The sequence below is a fragment of the Hydra vulgaris genome, chromosome 10, assembly GCF_038396675.1.
Source record: "Hydra vulgaris chromosome 10, alternate assembly HydraT2T_AEP".
Classification (NCBI taxonomy): Eukaryota; Metazoa; Cnidaria; class Hydrozoa; order Anthoathecata; family Hydridae; genus Hydra; species Hydra vulgaris.
The window spans coordinates 46,137,608-46,164,599 of NC_088929.1; the positions used below are offsets into that span (position 1 = coordinate 46,137,608).

The 26,992-nt window shown below is 27.5% G+C and overlaps 1 protein-coding gene across 5 annotated transcripts in view; it reads left to right on the forward strand.

The window, feature by feature from the left end:
- The window catches only part of LOC101235964 (SCO-spondin), a 204,726-nt gene that overhangs the window by 28,213 nt on the left and 149,521 nt on the right, over positions 1 to 26,992 (forward strand). For all 5 annotated transcript variants that reach the window (XM_065808144.1, XM_065808145.1, XM_065808147.1 and 2 more), the window contains exons 2-4: positions 11,225 to 11,281; positions 13,028 to 13,234; positions 25,186 to 25,293. In XM_065808144.1, coding sequence (XP_065664216.1) covers positions 11,230 to 11,281; positions 13,028 to 13,234; positions 25,186 to 25,293 — 367 coding nt within the window. In that variant the 5' untranslated portion in view covers positions 11,225 to 11,229. The remainder of the gene's footprint in view (positions 1 to 11,224; positions 11,282 to 13,027; positions 13,235 to 25,185; positions 25,294 to 26,992) is intronic.

A 26,992-nucleotide genomic window follows, 5' to 3' on the forward strand; every position in this document is an offset into this window, starting at 1 on the left:
TCACCCACGGTAATTTTATTCATTGCTCAATTCTTTTTATTCTGAAAGTTCAGATGGTTTTTTACGTATATTTTCACTTATAAAAGTTATTTAAATTATTTCACTTTTAAAAAATGACTTAGGAAAAAAAAAGTTCTTGAAAAAAATTATTTTTTTCTGTATTACGCCTGATTATTACTTTTGCTTTTCACACAATTGAAAAGTTTGCGTAAAAGGTTTGAAATAAAACCTTTTACGCAAACTTTTCAAGACGCAAAATAATAAAATTTACACGCTTATTGCAAAAGTTTTTCTATTCCTGCACAGTGGTCTGAAAAACTTGATTTTTGGCCAAAATTAAAAACACAAATTTAAACACAACATTATACAGGCTATTTAAATATATATAGGTTTCATATTATTTCTCGAAAGAAAAGTCAATAACCGTATCTAAGAGTGATTAAAAATCGATGAATAATATCTTGCAAAAACACAATATTTTTTCATTTGTGTATAAAGTTATAACTATATGCACATATGTTTAGAATTTTTTTTTTAAACAAATGTTATAGTATAGAGTTTAATTTGAAATAATAATGATTTTTTATTATTGTATATTTGCATAAGTTATTTATGTTTGAAATTAGCATAAAATAAAAATTTTTTTCATCAGTTTCAACTTTTTCCTTAAACTTTTTAATATAATGTATTGACTTGCATATCTTTAGTTTAACTATTAAATTGAAAATTAGAATAGTAGCTTTTCAAAAAAAAAAAATACCCAATTTATGACTAATTTTAGGAATTTTTGCTTTTGAATTTTACTATTTATTATTTAAAAATATTGATGAAAAACTTGTGAAAATAATCATCACTAACAATTTTTACTAAAAAAATTTACACGCTTATTGCAAAAGTTTTTCTATTCCTGCACAGTGGTCTGAAAAACTTGATTTTTGGCCAAAATTAAAAAAAAAAGAGACTGTAATTTTTTTTATTATTACTAATTTTAAACACAACATTATACAGGCTATTTAAATATATATAAGTTTACTAAAAATTGTTGGTGATGGAAATCATCACCAACAATTTTTAACTGAAGTTAAAAATTGTTGATGATTTCCATCATTTAGTTTTGACTTGATATATACTGATATGAAATTTTTTTTGTGCAGGTGGGGGGGGTGGAGTGGGATTGGGGACGTTGCCTTTGATTACCCCTTCCTCCCTGGTGGCAGCCCATATATATATATATATATATATATATATATATATATATATATATATATATATATATATATATATATATATACATATATATATATATATATATTAGGGTGGAGTGAATTTTAGTTTTTTTTACAATTCGTTTAGCCTGGGTGTGCAAAAATTGTCTATTCATTTCAGAAATACTCTAGAAAAATATCAATGCTCTAGGAAATTATCTTGAGGTTCCTCAAGACCTTTAAAATTTTAATGGGTCCCTAATATTATGTAAAAAAAAGTTTTTCAAAAGTATATCAGTTGGGTCTCAAAAGAAGCAAAATTTTATAAAAATTTCAAAAATAACAATTATTTAAAAAAAAAAATTGTTATTTTATAGTTTATTGCAGAAAAAATGACCTTTTAAACTAAAATTGAAAAAAGTTTATTTTTTTCAATTATAATCTCAAAAAATCTTAAATAATAATTTTTTTATAAAATAATTGTTATTTTTGAAATTTTTGTAAAATTTTGCTTCTTTTGAGACCCAACATGAAATACTTTTGAAAATTTTTTTTTTCCATAATATTAGGGACCCATTAAAATTTTAAAGGTCTTGAGGAACCTCAAGATAATTTCCTAGAGCATTTATATTTTTCCAGAGTATTTCTGAAATGAATAGACAACTTTTGCACACCCAGGCTAAACGAATTGTAAAAAAAACTAAAATTCACTCCACCCTAATATATATATATAAATGCGATATATTATGCAAGCAAAAAAAATAAAAACTTTTTCCGAAATTCTTGACTGGGGCGCTTATGCGATATCTGAACAACAAAATATTGCAATCAAAAACTGTTTTCAGATTTGGATTCAGCATTGTCGATTTAGTATTAAACATCAAAATTTTAAATTTTGCCCAAAAAAAATTTTCAGACCACTGTGCCCTGGTTTAAATAGCGCAATAGACAAATGTTTTTCCAATATGTTTAAAAGAAAATTACTTGTTTGTTTTTTCATTGTTGTTGCTGTTTTTTTGTTTTGTTTTTCTTTTCTTTTTTTTAATAGATTATAGATTTTTTTTCTTGAAATTTCATAATTCGTATGAAAAAAGTTTTTCTCTTTTAATAATAATAAAAAAAAGTGATTTTTTGCGACAGGCCTCTCCAAATGCCACAGCCCCGCAGCGGCTGTCTAGGCTTGACATGGGTAAAGACGGAAAAAAAATACTCTTTTGTTCCATATTAAAATAATTTTTTTATTTTATTTGGATAAAAATAAGAGCATTTAAATTCGGGCGTATTAATTTTGTTAAAATAATTTATTTCTGGCTCGGATTCATTGTCTAATTTAAAACAAGGAAGTATAAAATAAATAGAGGTTCAACCGCGTTGAATGCTTCGGGTCTATGTTTATGACATTTTGTTACGTAAACAAAAAAAATGGCGACATCAGGACTGTACTTAAACGCCTAATCTTTATACGTAATATAAGAATACAGTATTTTGACGGTGCGACTATAATATTCAAGTATTAACATTAAAAGCGGCGACAACGAAACGACAGACAACAACTTTTTCTTTAACTTTATATTAAATAAATGGAGTATTACATTCATAAATGGAATGAATGAAAACAAATGAATGGAATTATGACAACTAATAAAACTTTAAGCTTTAGTAATTTAGAAAACATTTTTTTTGGTTTTTTAAAAGTTGTTTATGTTAATAGTTACTTGAAAAAATGTTTTTGCAAAGTTTTTATTAATAAGTATGGACATTCAAGCTCGGAGGTTTGAGATATCGGGAGTTCGCTGTATTTGTTTTTTAATCTTTCTAAGTTATTGCTCATAGGAATAAAAAATTAAAAGTTGAAAAAAATTGAAAACAACTCTTGACCCAGTGGGCACGGTACGTTTTTAAAACGTTCTTTGGACGTTTTTATTAGGTTTAAACCTTATAAAAACGTCTAAAAAACGTTTTAAAAACGTACCGTGCCCACTGGGGATTTTGCTAAAACTAAAGAGGAATATAAAGGAAATTATATTTCGGATTTTTTACGGATATTTTACCCAAACAATTTTCCTGATTTTTAAAATATGACCTGGATGATCTATGCTCCTATTTTCTAGTTCAGCTGCTTTGTCCTTTAAAAGTTCATTTTCTTCTTTATTTTGTTCTAACACTGTTTTATTTTTGATGTTAGCTCTGCTTTTGCCAAAGTGTTTAGATGCTACTCTTTGACTGATGAGGTCTTCATTAACAGCATAGAGGCCACTGCAGAAAAAAATTTTAAATAAAAGCAGCATACTTTCTGAAGCCCTGTCTAGGAGTATGCACTCCACAAACGCAAAGTTTTTTAAGCTTCTATTAATCTAGGAATATTTCCAGAGTATTTGAAAATTGCTGAAGTTACTCCTACCTATAAAAAATCTGCATTATGACACCCCTTGATCAAATATCAGCACCTATTGTCCTATTTCTGTTCTTAAATAATTTACAATACGACAAACAAACATGTTCAAAATAATTAACTCATTAGAGCATGCAGTAATCCAGATTGTGCATGAAACCTTATAATTTTTTGAAAAATCAACGTACATGTTAGGTATTCTTATTGACCTTTCAAAAGCTTTCGACACAGTAGATTTTGCTTTAAAAACCTAAGGATTATGGAAATAAAGGTATTCTTTAAAATAGTTTAGAAGCTATTTAAAAACAAGAAAGCAATTTGTAATTAGTAAAACGGTTATCAAAAAAATTGTCTTAATATTGACTGCGGTGTTCCTCATTGTCCAATCCTCGGACCCCACTTTTCTTGAGTATAAATGATCTAAATAAGGTCTTTAACCTAACAAGCATTATGTACGCAGATGATACTGATCTATTCCTCTAAACATCGGCAGATTGAGGTTTAGCGTTGCTATTGGCGAACGTGGGTCCTGGGAAATGACTAGGGGGTGGCAGGGGTAACGCATTAACACCGAAACGTATTTTTTTTCAAGAATCGCATAAGTGATAAATATATTTTATCGATGCTTTTATGTGCCTTTTATCATAACTATTAGGTACGTCTAAGACACGTCTAAGACACGTCTAAACACTAAACACTAGACACTTAACAAATACTAGACACTAAAATCTAAAATTTGAGTTTGCTAAGTTTACTTTGATTAACATTTAAACGTAGTTATGCAGAAAGCAGCCAGCCACAAAAAACTCAAATTGAAATAAAAACACTTTTGTCTATATGCTGAATAATCAAATCTTTATAACACGTTTATTTATTGTCTATATGCTGAATAATCAAATCTTTATAACACAGTAGTTGCATCAATTGTGATGCAATTACTGTGTATTTAGTATGAAAATCGCCTGGCAGGTTTTTACTGGCAGGTTTTTACCTTTCTATGTCTGGTAACATCAATATCTTAATTTGACCGAAATTGCGGACTGGCTATTATCGTTAAAAAAAAAGCCTTAAATATTATTTATATTTCGTATTTATATATTTGTTAAACGACCACTATACAAGTAACTTAAATTAAAGTTTCGTTTAGAATAAGCAAAAACTCTTGAAGTTTTTTTATTTTTCAAGATTTTTCAAGATTTTCTTTTAAACATGATCAGGCAGGAATTTTTTTCAAGAATTAGTTAAAGATTGTTCTTTGTTCTTTTGAGTTCCAGTATTCAACTGCACATTTTAGAATTTGAAGATTCGTTTCAGGAATTACACTTTTTAAGCCAATGATTTTTACTTTTTCTTTTTTTTATTTTATATTTTTTTCTCCAGAATTAGTATATGACTATTGCGCAAACCCTTGATATTATCTAAAATAGGTTGTAATGCTGTTTTGTTTTTGAGCTACGACTTAACAATTTTTTTTTTAACAATTTAACGACTTATTTTTTTTTTTAACAACTACGACTTTAGTTTACGAATTTAACAACTACAACTTAACAACTAAATGTCATTTTATTGTTCATTGGTTATTTATTGGTTATATATTGCAATGCTTTGGCAATTTAAAAATTTATTTACTCTTTAAATATTACTGTAAGCAAGCATTAACATAGAGATTTACGTTCCTGTTAGTTTATACAATTTTTATTTCTGCGAGATTTCAATTCCAGCTGGTACAAAACGTTCGTTTGACGTCCTAAGAACATCATACGGACTTGTAATACTTATAAGGCGTTGTATAGACGCTATACAAACATCTGTGCCCGCTGGGTTAAAACAAAATGATTTATTGATAATTCAAAGTTAATGCTATCAGCAAGCTCACATTCAATTAAAATAAATTTCGAACCAAAAAGTTATTGTTTTGTTATTGTTGATCATAGAAAATTTTTGATAATTTTTAGTCTCTCATCATAAGCAGATGCAAAAGGATGAGTTAAATCAATTTTGTAGAGTATAGACAAGTTAGGAAAACATGGTTTCATCTATTTCTCTATTAAAAATTGTTGCACTTCTATCATTTGTTGTTCAGTCGTCATTGCTGGAGATATTGATGCATACACTTATTTGAAAGTAACAAGTAGATTTTAATTGGGGAAAGGGTGCTATATGGATTTTTGCAAAAAATATTTTTACACATAAAAACAAAATTGCTCCACAATATTGAAATCAGATAATTTATAATTTTCTTTTTTTTTTTCCTTTAAAAAAAAATGTGCTTACTGTTTGCAAAGCCATTGTACTTTTATGAATATCTGTCCCAGTACAGTCACAGTAGTTTTGATTTTACCGAACTATGTTAAAAATGCATCGAACTATGTTACCGAACTATGTTAAAAATGCATCGGCTATGTACATAATGACTATGGGAGATATATTCTTTTTATAAAATGTCTCCATTTTGTTTTCTGCTTAAAATGCGGGCAAATTTGTAAAGCAGCTATTTAAAGATGGTTTATTATTACCTAGTTTTCGGTTTCCGTTTAAAATAAACGCAGAATTTTGTAATGAGAAACTTATACTTTAGGGAGCGCCTTTTGACTGGCTTTAAGAAAGTGGTGGGGCAGTTCGTACCCCCACCCCACCCGACCCCCATCCCCCCCCCCCCCATGCCCTATGCTGAATTGCCTCTCCCTCTCAATCAGTAATAGATACGAACTCTTTACTTCTATTAGTTAAGTGTTAAAATATAAATCAAACTGGTTTTAATGTAATAAGTAACTTTAAATAATAACAAAACCCAATGGACTCTATTCCATTCGTATGCAAAAAAGCAAATTTTATTAACAAAGTTTCCACAACTTTATATTGACAAAACTAAAGTAACAAATAATTCCGTTAAAAAATTCTAAGGCGTTTAATCTCGATAAGAATATCTTCTGGAATCAACACATTAATTATGTATCTACTAAAATTTTTAAAAGCATTAGAATTCTATTTCAAGCTTGTAGCTATTTTAATAAAAATAGTTTAAGCTAACTTTATTAGTCTTTTATCTACAGTAACATTTTATCTACAGTAACTTTTATCTACAGTAACAATTATGCTGTCATAAATTATGCTGCCAGGGGAAGTAGGGTAAAAAGTTAAAACTTTATTTAAACTCAATGAACTTAAAGTTTTATGTTTTGTATATTTATGGAGAAACAATCTCCTTTTCAATCCCCTTTCGTTTTTAATAATACTTTCAAACCAAAAACCTAATAGCAAATACGATGTGAGAAATATAAATTTTTATATGAACTGTTTTGTCACACAATATATAAACAATTTTGTATTGCTAATTGTGAATCTCACCTATAAAGTAATACTGTTTCGCGTAACTTTTGATCTACCAATACACTTCTACTTTTTTAAACTTAAAAAAATGTTTTCTTTTAACTTAAAAAGATGTATTCTTTCACTTGCTAATATACTCAGATATTATGAAAGTTGTTACACAATTTTGATTTTAGTACCTTTTTTTTTGTTATTTTCACTTCTTTTTTTTAATTATTTTTTACATTTGTATTTGTTTATTTATACTTTTTAGGGTTCTGACGACAAGATCTAATGATCTTCTTTCAGATCCTAGCTTATATTTTATTGTGAACAGTGTTTTTATATGTTTTTATGTGTGTGATTTTTTACTTTAACTATGTTGTAATTATTTTAATTGTAACACGATACGTATGGAATATATAATTCTACTTTTGCTTATTAATATAGACAAAATTCAAAAAAAATTATTCCTATTTTGAATTAAAAATTTTATTGCAAATTAAATGTTTTTTTAAGCTTTTTTTTTTATTATTTGGATTAGCAAAGTGAATAATATTGCAATAAATTATTTTGCACATTATTGCTAATAAATGAATCAAACAATTAAGGGGTCAATATTAAAAATGTGTTAACAATGATCCTCTTGCCTTGGGTGGCAAAATTTCTGGAAATTTTCAATTTAGGAAATATTGCGGAAAACTTCCGGAATATTTCCTAAATTAAAAAGATAAGTTATTTTATAATTACCGGGTAAAATTTTATGTTTTAGTTAGGTAGTTGTTATGGACAATTTTATGATAAAATATTATGATATAAAATATTTCATACAAATTGTAGTAAACCCCCTTTGCAAAACACATTTTTGGGGGTATTTTTTTGACTTTTTTTATTATAACTATAAGTAGCAACTATGATCATTTGTTTTCCAAATTTTCTAAAATTGTTTTATCCTGTTATTTGCTATGCATATTGGTGTTCATTGCGTATTTGTCAATATCTATTAAATTGACCGACAAATTACTAAAAACTGTAAAATTATATAAAAAGGATTTGATATAAATATTTGTAGTATTTTACAATTTTTTCTTGATTTAAATACGTTATTAATTAATGAAAGGCAGAAATATGGAAATTTTTCTTGCTAAACTTAAACTATTCAAAAATAAAGTTTGCAATAAAAATAAAGAACTAATGATTTTGAGGTCATAAGTCCACTGCTTTGTTTAAATAAGTGCGTTTAAGCCGTAACGCAGTGGTTAGCGCGCTTGCCTCAGAAGCTAGAGATCCGTTGTTCAACGCCAACACTGGGCAAGTTTTACAATATCGGTAAGGAAGTTTTACAATATCGGTAAACTTCCTTTCAAATGTGCTTCCGCGGTGTCCTGTGATAAGGCGGTAAAAACATCTTAGGGTACCAAAAAACAAAAAATAAAAAAAAGTCTCACTCGCCACAAACTTGCTAGGAGACTTTTGACTATATAAATCAATATATTAAAAATGAGGGTGGCGGGAATCGGTAAAAAGTACCGTTTCTTAAAATTAAAGTAAAAGAAGTTCCTAAAAACTAAAGTTCACCCAACTGAATTGTGTCAAATATCCGACTAGCCAAATAAATTCGTCAAAAAACCTAATCTAAGTTAAAAATCACCCTTTTTGAGGGGCTAAAACATCCCCTTCCCTCACACACCCTCCCCTAAAATTGTCTTTGTATGCAATACGTACGCATAAAAAATATTTTTTTATTTAAAACATTCTACAAAAATAATACACAATAAAATTTAATAATCTAAAAAAGACTTAATTCTTTGTATTTTTTATGAATATTTTACATCGTAGTTGAGAGATGTAAAAGCTAGAAATGTGTTATACACAAGCTCAAAAGAGCTTGTTATATGTTACTTTTACTTACATTACTTCTGTAAAACATCAAAAGTAGATGTTTTACAGAAGTAATGTAAGTAAAAGTAACATATAACAACTTAAGCGTTTTATTGTTTTTTAAAAAAATGCGTGATTCTTAAATTGACTATAAAAGTTTGACTTAAAGATGTGCATTTTTTGCTTGTGGATCTTTATTATTTTATATTTTGTTGTTGAAATATTTAAAGAATACCTAAATGCAACAATGATAAAACACGTATTTTTAAAACAATGAAATGAATTTTATAAAACTATATAATAACTATGAAGTTTATTGCTATAAAAAATTTGAAAATTTCCGGAAATTTACCAAGATACTTTGTTTGACACCTGCAACAGAATAATTTTAACGCTGGCCTTTTTTTAGCTAAATCATGTTTTGGCACTTGGAAAGTATTGATCCCAATCTCATTAACATTTCAAGTATTATTTGGAATAAAGTTCTACGAGAGCAAAATATTGAGCAGGTTATTACTAAATAAACCCACATTGTGTTTTTTAAATGTTGACATTCAAATAACGGTAAACTGACTGTGGTTATTTTATAACAAGCTCTGGATGATGATATATTGTATAAAAGCTTAAATGTAGAATAATTGTTACATTACAAGATTTATTTTATTGTTTTACAAATTTAATGATTTAAATTTAGTTATTTGTCAAATTTTCGTTCCGTTTTCTAATATTTTCGATTTTAAAGTCACTGATAGTTTAATGAACAATTCTTCCTCTCACTTAGCATGAAACCTAAACGTTTCTTAAGTTCAAGAATAAAACTTTCTAACCCTATTCCATAAAAAAACACAAGAACTAAGCATTCTTCCTAAGTTGTGTGAACTTATTTGAATGAAACAATAATTAAAAAGCAAGCAAGTATAAAGTTCTGAGAAATTCTTGTTGATGAAAATTTATCCTGGCTACCCCACTTAAATGATATAAAATCAAAAACTACCAAAACTATTGCCGTTATGTATTTAGTTTGACAATACGCCAATTTGTAAAGTCTCAAACTTATATATTTAGGGCTAATTTACTCTTTCATTAACTTATGGCAATTATGGGCAATTACGCAAACAAAAAAACTTCAAAATATTTAAAGGCCACAAAAACACGCATGCCCAATCAATTATCAATATCAATAAAAACAAGACCCCTTATGAAAGATATGAAAAAGATAGATATATTTGAAATATATATTTATCTGCATTTAATTTTTATGTAAAGGTACTACAACAACCTGGTGAAGTCTTTAAATTCATTTAAGTTTGAAAAAAAGCAAAACAAAAAAAAAAATTTTCAATTGGTAACATTGTTATTTTTTTAATGAGTTTTTTACCATTACCATATAATTTTAAACTTGTACGAAGGGACTTTATTAATTTTTTAAACATTATTTGATAATAGACTATGATAACTAAATCACTTAAATGATATTACATGACAATAAATATATAAAATAAAACAAAGATATAAAAAGTTCATATTTATGCTATCTAGTATACTTATATTGATTTATTTTGCCACAGAAGACTCATTTCAAAGTTTTTGTTGGATTGCCTACGTAAAATATTAAAAAAAAGTTTAATTACAACAATGTTTTAATGGTGTGTTGACATTTTTAATATTTAAAAAAAAATAATATTTATAGTAAAATAAAGTAAAAAGTTTTTAAGAAAATAGTCACCATTTTTTAAGTTCTTTGAATGCTCCTAGACCTAGATTATTTACGTCACTACTCTAATATTATTACGTCACTACTCTAACATTAAAATATTTAAATTTTTATGTTATATGATTATATATATAAAAAAAGTAACAAAGTTCAAAAGACCATATCATTGTGCAAATGGTATGGTTTATGTACTTATTTACTAGCTTCAATGTTAAATTTTTCAGGATTTGGTCTTTTTGCATAAATGTGCTTTTAAGATATTATATAAAGTTTGCATAAATGTGCTTTTAATAGCTTGTATATGTGCAATAATGTGCTTTTTGCATAAATGTGCTTTTAATATATTATATAAGTATAGTAAACAAACTCTTTTATTTAATAAATGTTAATATTTGCAAAATATTCTATCTTCAAAAATTAAAATAACAACTTAAGTTCTAAAATATTTTGATCAGCACAAACAAACTTCTCCAATATTAATGATTACCTCTAGCGTTTTGAATTTTTTTTTTTTTTTTCGAAGAAATCTTAATATTTTTTTTTTGTACCTAAATATTTCCAATTCCTAATGTAAATTTTTGCATCCAATTTATACATAAAAAGCATAAAAATTTTTTTATTAAAACTATTATTTTCTAAATAAATCCTTTCATTACATGTTTTCGTAAGTTTATAAAAATTGTAAATATATCGAATAGTAACTAAAGCCATTTTTTTAAATAGACAAAATGGATTTGATTTTTGTTATCAGCATAGTTTCTTTACACGTCTTTTCAGAAGGTGAGTGTATTTTTTTCAATTAACTTATTTAATTTTAGTACTTTTTTTAATTTAAATTTTTTTTTCTTTTTCTTTATTTTACAAAAGGTTTTAAAATAGTACATGCAGTATGTAGGGAATGTTAAGAATTTACAACTCTGCTTTTTCCTATAGCTGTATAAGTAGTTATTGTAAAGTAGAAATATTATGGATTAAAATACATTTTGCATTTAGACTCATAAATGTGGGAGTAATTGAATTTAATAATAATAGTAATTGAAAAAACTTTGTTTGCAATTTTTGGTTCGATACAGCTAGTTGGTTCTATCATTTTTTGAAAAGGGGCTCTTTTTAGGTCACTCTCTCCTACTATCGCAACTAATTGCACAAACTGTTAAAAAAAGTAAATTAAATTTTTTTCTAATAATCTAAAAATAATAGAAAAAATTTCCCCAAAAAAATCACATTCTCTAATAGCTTTTTTTAAAATAAAAACGGAAATTACAAAATAAACGAAAAGAGTATGAAATAACAATATAGAAATTAAAAATTCAAAAAAGCGATCGCTGATAACGAAATAACAGTATAAAAATTAAACAATTTCATAAAAATTTAAATAACAAATTAACAGTATGGGCCGCAAAATTATACGTTGTGGGCCGCGAGTTTGACACCTTGTAGTAGAAGAAAAAATAACATGTTTTAAGATTTTAATGAATTAAAAAGGACGCATTGGGTTAGGTTAAAAACGACTAATCCTGAACTTAACTTTGATTTTGAAAAACATCAAAAATTAAAGATTATATTTTACAAGATGAAAAGCATCAGAAGAAGGATTATTTCAATAGTTCTATGCGTAAAAATTTAATGGCTTTGAAAACCAAAACCTTCGCTACTGTAAAGACATGTACTGGTTTAATAAGGTTTAAGAAATGATTAAAGAATTTGTTTCAGTTAACAAAATGTAAGAATCAAAATTTGATAATTAAGATAAGTTCATTGAATTAAAATTAGATTTAAAAACTTGTTTCAAATTAATTGGCATCAACAGTGTTAAGTGGTGAATTTTTGGCAATATGGAAATGAAAACGAGTGTATTGAATATAACGATACCTAAGTAGCATCATATTCTAATATAGAGAAATATAAAGTATTAGACAATGCAGTAAAAATATTTCATAATATTTCAAGTAACTAAAAAAGATTGGCAAGAATTTAATTTAGCTCTATAAAGGAAGGGTGTTTTTAGAACTTTGATAAAATAATAGTTTTAATATTGTCTCGATACCTATGAGCTGCATTCTATGTGCTGCATTCAGCAACCTAGAACGAAAATCGCCGTAAATCTTGTATATTCAAAAATAAACGCTAAACTTTTCTGAGAATTTTGGACGTAAGCTAACCAATCAAATAATTTAATAAATTGCGTTAAGTTTAAAGGAATACTTCAAAAACTTTTTTAAGTTTCAAAAGATAATGACAAAATGTTATTCATTAATAGTTTTTAACCCAAGGTTAATACCAAAATTTGAAACTACTCGTCACCTAACAACCACACATTTCCATATATTTACGTAGGTTTTCATTAAATTTCGTCTTAAATAGTTGAAAAATCAACAAAGATTTTTTTCCTATAGTCTTATAGTATTACTTAACAATTTTTTTTTGAGAGTAAATTGAAGCAAATTCAAAAACTTAAAGTATATTCTTAATTTTTTTTTTTTGATATTATTGCTTGAATAGCAAATATACTTTTGTACTTCTTAGGAGTGACGTATGTAAGCACTGCTGAAGCTATAACAACGACTGTATCAGCATCGTGGGAAACTTTAACAGTTAGTAATTGGGTCGATCAATCAAAGACTGCAACAGTTACATTAGCAAACAACTCTTTTGCAATTATTGCTACAACAACAAGTGCACTAAATATTGATGCAACAACATCTAGTTTAATTGCTTCAGGAGCAACAAAAGGTTACAAAATTTTATTTTAAGTTAACTAATTTGCTTTCTTATATTTGATTTTCGTAGCAAAACGTTTTTGGCAGTTTAAAACCTCAATGTTTTTACAATGTATATAGAAATGTTGCTAGTTTATACTTTAAAAAACTTTTATTTTTATGAAATATTGGGCGGTATTTATTTTTATGAAATATTGAGCGGTATATATTGTGTCACCCCATTTTCATATTAGACATTTTTTTGTATTATTATATTTTTTGGTTACCAAAGTGTTTCAAAAAGATCTTATAGTCACAGAACACCACAGAAGAGCATTCAACTAAAAATTTCACGCCATCCTTATTAATGTTACTTATATAACCATTGCATTTTGCATCTTTTAATTCTGAGACAATCATACTTATTACTGCATTACTACCGATGATACTCTAATAGTGCATACACTTTACTCTATGTTTATATATAAAAACACAAAACTAAAAATCAATAGATGCCTAATTAAAATTTAGGCAATGTTTTACTGCAAAGTAAAAATCTTTCTAGTATAACTTTTTTATAAGACATATTTTTGATTATTTTTTTCTTTAATATATATGCTAATAAATAAAATTTAGGGGAAGTTCATGTATTTAGGGCCAGATTTTTCAATGCCCTATTCAAGGCCCCAGACTTTTCAAAAAATGGTGAAAATGTTATGATTATATCTTTTATTTTTTTTTGTTCTTTTATTTCTTTATAATAACTATTACAATAAAATAAATGAAAGAAGAATGCATATAAATAAAAAAATTACAAATTTTATTACATATAAAATAAGAACGCGGAGACTTGCAGAAGATCAAATGATCTTGTCATCAAGAACCGATTACAATCGTCACCGTCAAGCGGGGTGACTTTGATAGGTTTTTGAGCATTTTTGCGAATAAACTCTTACGTATAAACTTTTTTTTTTAATTTTATTTTTTCAATGTAACATGATACTTTTCCTTTATAGGATTCCATTAAACAAAATTTTTTTTTTTGTTCTAATATACATTCTTTTAAGTCAAAAATGTTATCATTCTCAATCTTTTGTTGGGAGTGAATTTGATATTATATTATTTCTTAAAAGCTTATTAAGCCATCTTCACAAGTGCCATTAATACTGTTTTTTGGAGTATTACTAAATTACAACACAACTTACAAATGCATTTTTAAGATTTTACTGGTAAAATGGACATTAAAAACAAAAAACAATTTGGTGTTAATACGCTAAACATAACAATATAATATGTCAATATCATCATTAAAGTAATTGTAATTAGCAGTTATAAAATAATACTTACAAAAAAAATACTAATTGTATATAAATATTAAGTACTAATGTACTTTACTTGTTTATCTCCATTTAAAATAAAAAAAAGATACGAAAACAAAAAAGCTTAAAAATCACATTTTCTGAAGATTTTACACAACTGGTGTTAAAACCGGACTGGGAATTAGTTGCTCTGTGCAGAAACTCTAAACTGCTGCAGGGTACTAATTAGTAAAATAAATGTTTGAAAGACAAAGTGTTAATTTTCTTAATTGAAATGTTCTGAGTTGAATCTCTTAGTGAATATTTCTGACATCTTCTGATAGCGTATCCGATTCACTTACCAAAATTTTATCAATATTTTTTACACTTGCAAACTCTAGTTGATAACTGTTATTTGTCTTTGGTGGTTGAAGAGGTTGCAATATACTTGAAAAATGTACAGCAAAAACGATGTCTTCTGCTTAAAAAGAGTTTTGGACCCTTCTACTTTCCTTAGGAACCTCATATAAAGAATTTTGTGACTTGGAAAAACCTCAACAATCTGTCCAATGTAATTCAATTTCACTCCTTTTTTTTTAGTTTTTCCAGGTTAGACTACAACATGCCATCTCCCTGTAGTTAAAATTTTTGTTGACATCAGGTTCTTCTTGATTAGACTCATTTAAATCAACATCTTTCTTGTCATTACTTTCATTGGGATAACCGTTACTACCGACTTCAATGTCTTCTAATTCAGACAAAATAGATTCAACATCCGTTGAACCTATTTTTGATTTTTTGCCTTTAATTTTTTTGGTATTGAACCCTTCATTCGTGATTCTCTTCTCCATGTTTGTAAAATCTTCTTCCACTCAACTTTCAAGGATCTGAAAACAGCAATATCAAGCGGTTGTAGCAGATGCGTGGAATTTGGGATTAAACATGTAAACCGGATATTATTTTCCAAGCATGCTTTGATGATATCAGATGAGAAATGTGAAGTTAAATTATCCCCAATAACAATTTTAGTTCCTGTAAGAGATGCTGTTTCAGGAATAAAAATTTCCCTGAATCAACGTTCAAATGTTCTAGAGTCGAACCAACCAGATATTAAACTGTCGAATATAGTTCCAGGTGGGTCACCATTTGTCCCCTCCATATAGAAGTTTGTAGCTTTATTACCAAACTTGGGAGAAAAAAAACTGACCAGCTGCAATCCTACAGTATATAATACTAATAGCTCCTTTAAAATGCAGCATTTTTCTTAATACGCGTTTAAGGCAACGTTTACAAACTACTGTTTAAGAGCCTGAATTATTGCTCACATTTGTCTCATCATAGTTGAATATATTGGTATTAGGAATGTTTTGAAGTGTAATGGATAACTCATCAAAATATGAAAAAATTGAATTTCGATCAATTTCAGGTCTTGGTGTTTTACGTTGTCAGCAATTCGAGCAGTCAGATTATTGCAAACAATGAAGGATATTATCCAATCAGGGCCAGGCATGTTACGTTTAAATTTTAAATCAGTAACACTCATTCTGTCTAGATATTCTTTTACTAGCAGACGTATATCCAACTTATCCAAAGGTAACTTCAAATCTTCAGGATGCTAATACTTTGTTGAACCTTTTCTTCGGTATGGGGCTGTAAACTGGCCTGTTCTCAAAAGGTTTTCATATGTCTTAGTTTACTCTTGTTGTGCAGAGTACCATATGGTATACTACATAACTTGGATGCCTTAAAAATCGATGTTCTGTTAGTTAAGATATTTAACAAGACATTTTGCATGACTTCTGCTGGATACAATGCAATGGATCAATTACCAGATTTACGTTTATAAGTTCTCATGACTTTTTCTGCAATTCTTCTTGTGATATTTTTTGTCTTAATGTCTTCTTTAACTAGAAATAATCGTTTGAAACATTAAATAATCACAATAAAATTGAAATATCAAATATTCAAAATTATTTGAAAAAGTGAAAAATAAAGTTGTTTTGAATTTTCTGCAAATCTAATTGGGAGTAACCAAAAATGATAGTATATTACAGTGGTATTTGTAACTGGAATATACGACTTGAACATCTAAGTATAGATTTTTAGAAAAAAATATATTCCACAAAAATAAAATCATATGTTTTTTGGCATTTTTTTGGGAGATGTAATAATCGTTATTTTGTTGTTTAAGTCATGTTAATCCCAACACATTTGTTCAAGTTAGAATCATTTCACAATCAATAAAATTTCGAAAAAATACGCAGAATATAATGATGTACTAGAAAAAAAAAAAAGTTTCCAATTTTGAAATTACATCTCCAAATCAATACTTTTGTAACTAACAGGCAAAATTATCAAAATCACCCCGCGTATCAAAGTCACCCGGTTTTTCGGTACGTGTTTAAAACAATTTTGTAATGTGTATTAAAAAAAATAAGGTAGTCAAATAAAGTTTATAAACGAAATTTAGAAGTAAAAATTGACGTTTTATATAAATACTTAAAATACAAGACTTGATCGGTATAAAATGAATAAATAAATTAACATGATACACAAAAATAAAATTAACAAAACAAAATTTAAGTATACAAGTATATAGTCAAATAAATATTTTTTTATATAAGAATTCGTAAAAACATTATAAATAAATCAAAATAGTTAAATTTAAAAATAATTAAGTATGTTTTCAATAGAGAGAATGATATTTTTTAATTTCCTTTTAAATGTGAAAAAGTTCCAGTCTTGAGAAAAATCAAAATGTTTCAAAACTCTATTGTTCCATAGAAACGCCCCTCGAAAAGAAATACAAAGCTTGCCTAATTTGGTTTAAAAAACTGGTTAAAGAAGGAAATTATCATTTCGTAAATTATATTTATTTTTTTCTTTTAAGGAATGTAAATTGTGAAAAGAAACCGGAGCTGGGCGAGCTTTACATTTCAACATAAAACAGAGTACATTAAAAATATTTAGTTAAAATATATTTAAAATATTCATTTCAATAAAAAAGAGGCTTAGCATGTGAAAAACGGTCTTTAAAATTAATAAGACGTGCAGCATGTTTATGTTGGCGATGAAGAGGTTCTAATTCACTTTTATTAACACTGCCCCAAAGCCGCATTCGCATAGTTTATGTGGCGATGAATGAATGAGTGGCATAGTTGAGTTAAAATATATACATGCTTCTTGCTTTATATAATATGCCTATACTTTTCGAAATTTTGTAGGTAATGTTTTCGATATGTTTTTTCCATTTAAGATTTTTATCTAGAAACCCCTAAAAAGTTTGTACATGTTGCTCTCTTAATTAGAACGCCATCAATAAAAAGAGAAGGAAGCTCAATAAACAGTTTTTAGAGTTTAAATGAAAAAGAGACCATTTTGTTTTCTCAATATTCACAGAAAGTTTGCTTGATCTAAACCATTGAGAAACTTTCATTATTTCATCATCCGTTCAAGGAAATAGTATCGTTATGTCGCTATGAGATAAAAAAAGAATTTGTGTCATCAGCAAATATAACTGTCATCAAATTGGATGCTTCATAGAGGTCGTTTATGGAAATGAGGAAAAGAAGAGGTCAGATAGTACAGATCTTTGAGGAACTCCGCGAGTTATTTCTTATAATTGAGATCGCGATGATTGGTTGAAATGAACAAATTTATTGAATTTTTTTTCAATTGCGTAATTAAGTTTTTATTAGCTTAAGAAAGTTTCCTGTGAAGCCATAATATTTTAGTTTTTTGAAAAAGATTTTATGGTCAATCATATCAAATGCTTTTGATAAGTCAACAAAAATGCCTAAAGTATATTTGGACTTTTCAGATGAATCTGTAATATATTAAGTTATTTTTAGTATAGCGTGCTCAGTAGAGTTATTATTCTTAAACCCATATTGATTTTTAAATAGTATATTATTTTGAAACAAAAGTAGGAAAATTTTGTTATGAAGAATTCTATCTAAAATTTAAAAAAAAAACAGAGAGAACAGAGATAGGACGGTAATTACTGACATTCAACAACTCTCCTGCAACAACTCTTTAAATATTGGTGTAACTATCGCTATTTTCAACTGATCAGGAAATATTCCTTGACCAATTGAACATTTAAATAATTTATATAGAACATTTTTTATAGTTTCATATGAGTTTATAACAACGTTTCCGCTAATATTATCATGACCTATTGCTTTATTCTTTGTACTAATATAGGTATAATCACTTAACTTACAGCAGTCCATCATTAAGAAAGATTTGAAAAGTGACCATGGGTACAATGGCTATTTTTATTTGTATCTAAAGCCACTAAGTACTTTACTTAAGTACTTAGTGGCTCTAAATACAAAACTCTATAATAAATTATGATAAACTCTATAATAAATTATGGAATTTAAGTCCTTGGAGAGTTAAAAATTGGTTTACAAATAAAAAATTTCATAACTAATTGCCTGACTGAAAAATATAACTTGGAACATTAACGTTTTCAAATAAATTGGGGTTCTTCTAGGTACACGAAATTCACCTACATATGCACATTAACTTAATATATGCACCATTTAAAATGTATTTAATAAATATACAAACTTTCAGAAAGTAAAATTAATATTTTTAGATGTTGGCAGCTCGCTAATAGAAAGCACCATTTTGTTTTCAAAAACAAGTATGTTGTGCTTGCTTTTGAAAACCAAAAGGTATTTAAAATAAGCAAGCTATTATTATATAATACTATTAGTCATATTTTCTGTGCTTTGTGGGTATTAAAATTAACTCTAAACATTTGGAAAATGTTGTTACAACTTGCTGATAGCTACATAATTTACATTTATAGCTAGTTACAACATAGCAAAAAGCCTATAGCTTTTAATTGGATACATATAGTTGATTTTTAGCAAGGTATATTATAAATATATGTCAATAGCAACAAAAAGTTGTGTTGTAACTAAAAATATTAGGACAACACTTTGATACAAGTTATTTAATAAACAACGTTGCTACATATAGTAACGCTTTAGTCATAATAAGATTTAAACGTTTTAAATCAACAAGTTGATTCAAAACACGTAAATCATAAACAAAAAATTTTAAAGTATTTAAAGTATATTTATGCAATCTGACTTCGACTGAGTGAAAAAACACAATAAATATTTGAGAAACCGTAAATACAAACAACAATATTAATAATATTTGTTATAACAATAGTAATAATAATAATATAAAATATGTCAGTTGTAGTACAAAATGTGTTATATAACAGAATATTTGAATAAGTAACAATTAGTTTAAATGTAAGACAAAATTCACTAATTATTGAGAAGACTGGATAGTCTTAATAGATGTAAACCATTAGTCATATAAGGTTTATATTTAAAAGTATTGTCATGATCGAATGTTTAACTATTTATTAATATCTATTATTTTATTTCTTATTTCTCTTTATTTATAATTTGGTAACTTATAATTTTACATTTTTTATTTTCAAATTACTGCTTCTATTGAATTTAGCGATATCGTAGTTTTGTAGTAAGTATTGTAGTAAAACAAAAATATATCTTTTTTTCTTGTGAATTTTTTTCCCCCCAGAAGTATATCAACCTGGGTCACAAAAAAACCAGAATTATATATTGATTTCGAAAATCATAAACTTTTCTACTGAAACATAATTTTTAAAAATATTGCGAACAAAATATTAAAAAACAACGATCTTTTCAAATTTTAATTAAAAACTGTTGTTTTTTGTATGTATAATTTAGGCAAAAGAAAAAAATTCACTGATATATGGGAGCGAGTGTGTAATCAAGGGTCATGGTGGGTGACCTGTTTCAAAAGTTAAATAAAACCAATGACTTTTCAGTTACTTTCAAACCAAACTTCATCTGGTTTTTATATTTGAAATTGGAGTTTCCCAAAAGTTACATCCCTAGTATTACAGAGCTGACAAACAAGTTTTCTATTTTTTCTGTTTTTATTTGTTGTTTAATTGAGTATTTCAAAGTTTTATTACATTTTCTATATTAAATATTCATTTTTTAATTGATGTCCAATTTACACCAAAATTAAACACAATTTGTCAGAATGACCCCTTCTCGAATGTTATCAAATATTTTTAGTTTGTCTATTATTCTGAAATCCATGATTTTAGACAAACAGAACGCTTTTTATCTAAACGTGAGTCTAAAACCTTTAAATGGTATCATAAATTGTATTTTGTGCCGTTCCCTTTTTTTTTTTAACGAGTTGCGATTTTAATTTTTTTTATACCTTAATGTTTGGAAAAAATATTTTGCTGCAATAAACCGTATTTTTATAATTTTTTCCTTTACTTGATCAGAACTTTTTATCAATTAACTTGTCTACAAATTCGATTTTTTTTTTACGCCATCACTACATCCATGTAGTGCTGTGTATGTTATAACGCTCTTCTTTTAAGGCCCAGGTTGTGTTTTCAAATAGGGCCATGCAGAAAATGATTATTTTCAACTGGCAACCAATTTCCTTATTTGACCTTATTCCTGCAATGATTGGAGGATGAGGATATGGAAAGAAGTAGAAGAACCTAATCAGTCGAATTTTTGAGTACGAACACTCATCTGCCCTTTGACAAAGCTACATTAAATGACGTGAATTGGAAGTTTGAATAAAAATTATCAGTCAGTTGAAAATTTTGTACATTGCCAAATCCTCAATGAAGCAGCCACTTGGAGAAAAATCTTTGAACGAATCTTGAGTCTGATTTTGTTACTTAGTGAACATGGATTAGCTTTTTGTGGAAAACGTGACTTTGTTAGTGATTCTAAAAATGGAACTTTTTTAGAATTTCTAGAACTGATTTTGCATTAACTGCCTCAGGCTTATTACCTGTCAAGTTGTTCTAAAAATGAATTCATTGACATTGGTTCAGCCAAGGTTCGCAGGAATTAGTGAAATAGTGTCGCAAATGAATTTAATGAATAGTGTCGAAAATAGAAAAAAGGAGTGTCTTAAAGGAATTTATTAAATAGAAATAAAAAAAAATTATAAAAATTATAACGTGTGTTTAGATAACATTTTTGATGTTACACTGAAAAAGTCTGCTGCCGGGGGCCTCAGAATATACAACAACAATCTTTTAACCTAATGCCGAAAAGGAGTGCCGCTACATCGACTGAGGGTTTGGGGTTTGATCGCAATCTTTTCTTTTATTATTCTTTGTCTTTTTTTTTCTTTTTTTTCTGTTAAAATCGTATTCTATAAAGTTAAGCAAAACGAGTTAGCAATTGCTGTAATGAAATATTTGTGATACTATTCCTTTTTTTATGTTTTTGACGCTTTTCATTAAATTCGTTTGTGACACTATTCCTTTCTTTTGTTTTTAACACTTTTTTATTTTATTCATTTGTAACACTATTCCTTTTTTTTGTTTTCAACACTATTCATTAAATTTATTTGCGACATTATTCCTTTTTTTTTGATTTCGACACCATTCATTAAATTCATTTGCAACATTATTTCTTTTTTTTTTCAACAAACCCTAACCCTAACAAATCACTTTCGTTCTTCGAGTTGTTTGCCTAAGATTTGACAACCAGTGAATAGTAAAAAACGTTTTCTGAATGTTGAAATCGAGAGATAAAAAAAAGGGTTCTGACATTGCGAAGCTGATCATTATAGACGTTTTGGATCCAAGCCAAATTGATTTAAAGTAGCGATGTCACAAATATTCGGCCGAATATTCGGCAACACTTAATTATATTGTGGGCACCGATCTGCGTCCTTGTAGTGAATAAGTCAACTACTCTGTGGGCATTTATAAATAGGTTGCGTCACGGCATGCATTATTTATTGACTGTTACACCAAATATTTTAACTACAGTTATGCATAAAAGTTTCATACTATTCAAACCATTCAGAAGAGTTCAAAACAACCAGCTCAGGTATATCTTGCACTTCTGAGGTAAATTCAGAAAATGCTGTAGATTGAATTAGCATAAAAAACTCTAAACTTAATAAAAATGTTATTTTCACGACAACCTGAACTTAAAGCGTGGTTTAACTTTAATGGGAAAAATGATTAAACGATTGTCTTTTTTATTAAGTCGCTAAATATTTGTGACACCACTAAATTAAAGAACTGTAGAGGTCAGGGCTATGATAACGGGGCTAATATATCCAGTGTATACCAAGGAGTGCAGACCATCATTCTAACAAAAAACCCTCCAGCTTTGTTCATGCCTTGCAGTGCACATAGTCTCAATCTAGCTGGCGTTCATTCTGCAGACTCCTCTACCGTAGTCAAGAATTGTTTTAGCAACATCCAATTGTTGTATAACCTTTTAAGTAGTAGCCCATGCGCTGAAGTGAAGATTTTTACTGAGGCAACTGGGCAGTCCTTTCACCAAACTTTACAAACAAGATGGAGTGCACGCATAGAAGCTGTCTAACCATTGTTGAAACGACCAAAAAAAAATACTGAAGTTCTTGAAACATATTGATGAACTTGATATAGAAGATTATCAACTGATTTTAGTTAAGGCACTCAAAAAGTGGATTCAATCATTTGAGTTTATGGTCTTGACTTCTTTCTGGTTCAAAGCTCTCCGATGTTTCAACGATGTCTGCCTCCTTCTTCAATCAGAAAGTATTTCTTTGTATGACGAGACAAAGATTTTAAAACTCTAATCGATGACTTTCTAAGTCTCTAAGCTTGACCAACTTAGTTCTTCTTGGCCCCAAATCCTTCAAATAGAAACTGGTTGCATCTGGGTTAGCTTATTTTGGGTTTCAAAATGATTTTGTTAAGAAGAGTAAAAGAAAAAGAAAAATACTTCACGTTAAGTCAATGAACAGAACCCACTTTCACGAAGACCAATCAAAGGGTTTTAAGGTGAACGTATGTTGCTCTTGACACTCACCTCCAGCAGATATAATACAGAAGGTATACAGCTCAAAAGACGACGGATATATTTTTGTTCATATGGTGTTCTCCATCTCCTTTTAGTGATGAAGAAAAACTTGGTTTGAAAGAAAAATGAAAATTCCTGGTAAATTTTGAGGTAAATAATGCAAAAGAAGAAGATTTAATTGAAAAAATCTGTCATCGAGATGTTCTGAAGTGATCAAATACTTTTAAGCAAAGAGAATCTCTTTCTTCTATCAAATTGCTCAACATAATCTACCAGAAAGGTCTTCAGCCAATATTTCCTTCTATTTTTCTTGTATTATTTTATATTATAGATCAAAAATGCTTTGCATTTTTAATACAACTCCGGTTTCAGTGGCTAAAGGAGATCGCTCTTTCAGTAAGCCTGCGCTCACCAAATCCAAATTGCCATCTAAAATTACTGAAGAACGCCTTACAAACATTTAGATGATTTAAATTGAAAACTACCTTACCGAGAATTTATCGTACGAAAATGTCATCTCTAGTTTCTTGAAGAAGAAAGCCCGCAAAGTGAAATTAGTGTCTGACTAGTCATAATTAACATTTTATTGATGAAATATATTGTATTTGTATTTTTGTTTTACCATAAATAACCAAGATCAAATGTAAAATGTTTATAAGAGCTATAGTTAATACAAAAATGATTATTGTTTTCATTGAATTCTAATGTGATAGTAGACATACAGAAGATAAACAGTGAAATTCATGCTTAACTCAATATTCCCGGTTTGGGGCACCGAACAAAAATTGACCCTGGGCACCACAAAGTCTCTGTGCGGGCCTGGATCAAATAATCTATTTAGTATTATGTAATTTGATTTGCCTGACTTATTAGATCCCATGTAAAAAGATCACATTTATTTAATATCTCATACAGATCTAATAATTCAGGCGAATTTAATAATCTATTATAGTAGTAGATTATTATCTACTACTAGTACTAGTACTAGTAGTAGATTATTACCTACTACTAGTACTAGTACTAGTAATAGATTATTATCTACTACTATAGTAGATTATTAGTTTTATGCAATGGGATCTAATAACTCCGGCAAAATCTAATAACCTACTACACTGCTCGTCGAGATTTAAATAAGATTTAAAATAAATATATTGCTAAGATGAAATGTACATCATAGTTTAATAATGTGGTCTGTTATGACTGTTGTTGGCATTTTGACTGTTGTTGGCAAGTTATCCTTGATTGAAATTCTTAAATATTTGGCAAAAAAAAATAGAAATTTTGTATATTGACAACTATATTTAATTAATATGTGGCAGAAGAGATTACAACTAGGATCTATAGCGGTTAATGCACTTATTTAAAACTTTTTAACTAAAATCAAGTTAATGCTGTTGAGCTAAATTTATTCAAAGACTCAAAAATGGTATTCTTTAGGTTAACTTATAAGAGTAAAAAAAAATAATAAAAAATGTATAAAAAAGAGAAAAGGTTCTTTAAGCATCATAAAAACCTGGAGCAAAAAAAGATTATAACATGCATATTAGCATATTATGTCTGAGCTTTTGCTCAAACATAATATGCTAACAAAATCAACCCCAAATAAAAGAATTTGAATAATTCAAAAATTATCTTAACCTCACCGATTACTTAAATGGAAATTGAGGGTTTAATGCGTTATTTTTATAATTATCAAATCATAAATCATTTATTTATTGAAAAGTTTTGACTTAACATACTATTTTTGGTATAATATATTTTACATATTATCGCATATTAGGTTATATCTTTAAAAAGTTAGTTTCTCTATATAGTTGGATGTGGTACATGTAATGAAAATGCTCAATGTGTGACTCTTGATTATGGTATTGAAAATTGTGTTTGCTATAGTGGATACAGTGGTGATGGATACACATGCTCAGGTATATAAATTTTTTGTGTGGTTATGCATTGCATATAAATGTCAGTTTTTAGTAAGTAGATAATCAGGAAATTTAATCAAGTTTAAAATCTTTATAATTTAATAGACCTTTAAGTGAAGTTATTTATTAATACAAAAAATCTATAGTCATAACCTCCTTATAATTAAAAAACGTATAAATACGTTTTTTAATTATAAGGAGGTTATGCATTAAAAAGTGTTAGTTTTAAGAATTAAAAATAATTTTTAAAAAGCAAATTTTCAAATTTGCATTTACAAAGGTTGAACACAATGAAATTTAGCATTCTTTAATTGCTAATTATTCAAAAACTACTTAACAGATTTTTCTAACTTTTATAAAATTTATACAAATTTAAATACAATAGATTTGCTTTTATTGAGATTATGATAGACTTTGCTTAATATTTATCTTTAAATCCTTTCCTTTTTATCACTTCCAGTTTGTTATTATAATAGATTGAGTTGGTTTATATCAAAATAAAATAAATCCAATCAAGGATTGAGAAACATTGGTCAATTTTGAAATGTCAACTCGTGACAATAAAGACATTTATTAGTTCAACTGATAAAAGTAAAATGAAATTGAATAAATTGTTTTGTTTTGTTTTTTGCCTTTTCTTACTTTATCTTCTAAAGTTTCCATTAAGTATATTTTTCTAAGAAAAAGCGTAATTTTTTTTATTTCTACACAGTTTTAAGATTTTTATTTCTACATGATTTTATGCGTTTTTTTTTTTTTTTTGCATAAGAGCTCAAAAATGTCACCTACACCTCTGCTTTAGACTCATTTAAAAAATCAACACTCAATGGTTGATTTTTTAAATGAGTTGAGTTGGAAAAAAAAAAAACTACATAAGCTGTTTGTAATTTTTAATTACAAACAACTTATGTAGTTTTAACTTTATAAATAAACTTTAAATGCAATGGTCAGGATCGCATTTAGTTGTACTAAAGGTGTCTTTCCGTTGACTGATGTATCTGAATTTGAATTTAAACTACTCTTCTCTTCAAATAAAATTATTATAACTGATGATTTCCTTTTATCAATTCTTTCTGTTTAAAACTGTTAATCTTTTGATGTAGATGTCAATATTATGACATAAATAAATTTTGTTCTCTTAACTTTAAATCTCCTTCCACACATCCAATAATTATTCCAAATTAGAATTTTGAGTACACACCAACCGAATCTTCTTGTGGTGGAACTTTATCAAAAAAACTGATTTATAAAAGCAGAGATAATTTGATCATATACCGTCATGTGGGGCTACTTGAACTAACTGGGGTTACTTGAACCCAAAAAAATAAAATGTTTATTTATTTGTTTTTTACAGAGTTATTTGGTATAAAAGTAAATAAGTTAGTTATACACTTACTGAAATCAAGTAACATAAAAAAAAAAGTTTAAACTCTTTTGCAAGAAGTAATCAAAAAAATATTTTTTTAAAGGAAACTACAATAATGGAAAAAATTTAGTGTAAAATTTTTGTCTGTCCAGACATAACCAAAAAAGATAAAAATTATTTAACTACATTTCTTAAAAGAAGCATTAGTTGCCACAAAATGTAGCAGTTATAATTGCCTTTAATTTTTATTATTTTGATAAAAAAAATTGTATTTATGTTTGAAGTTTAAAATTACTTGCTACTTTAACCCAAATGTCGTTGTTGCAGCTTATG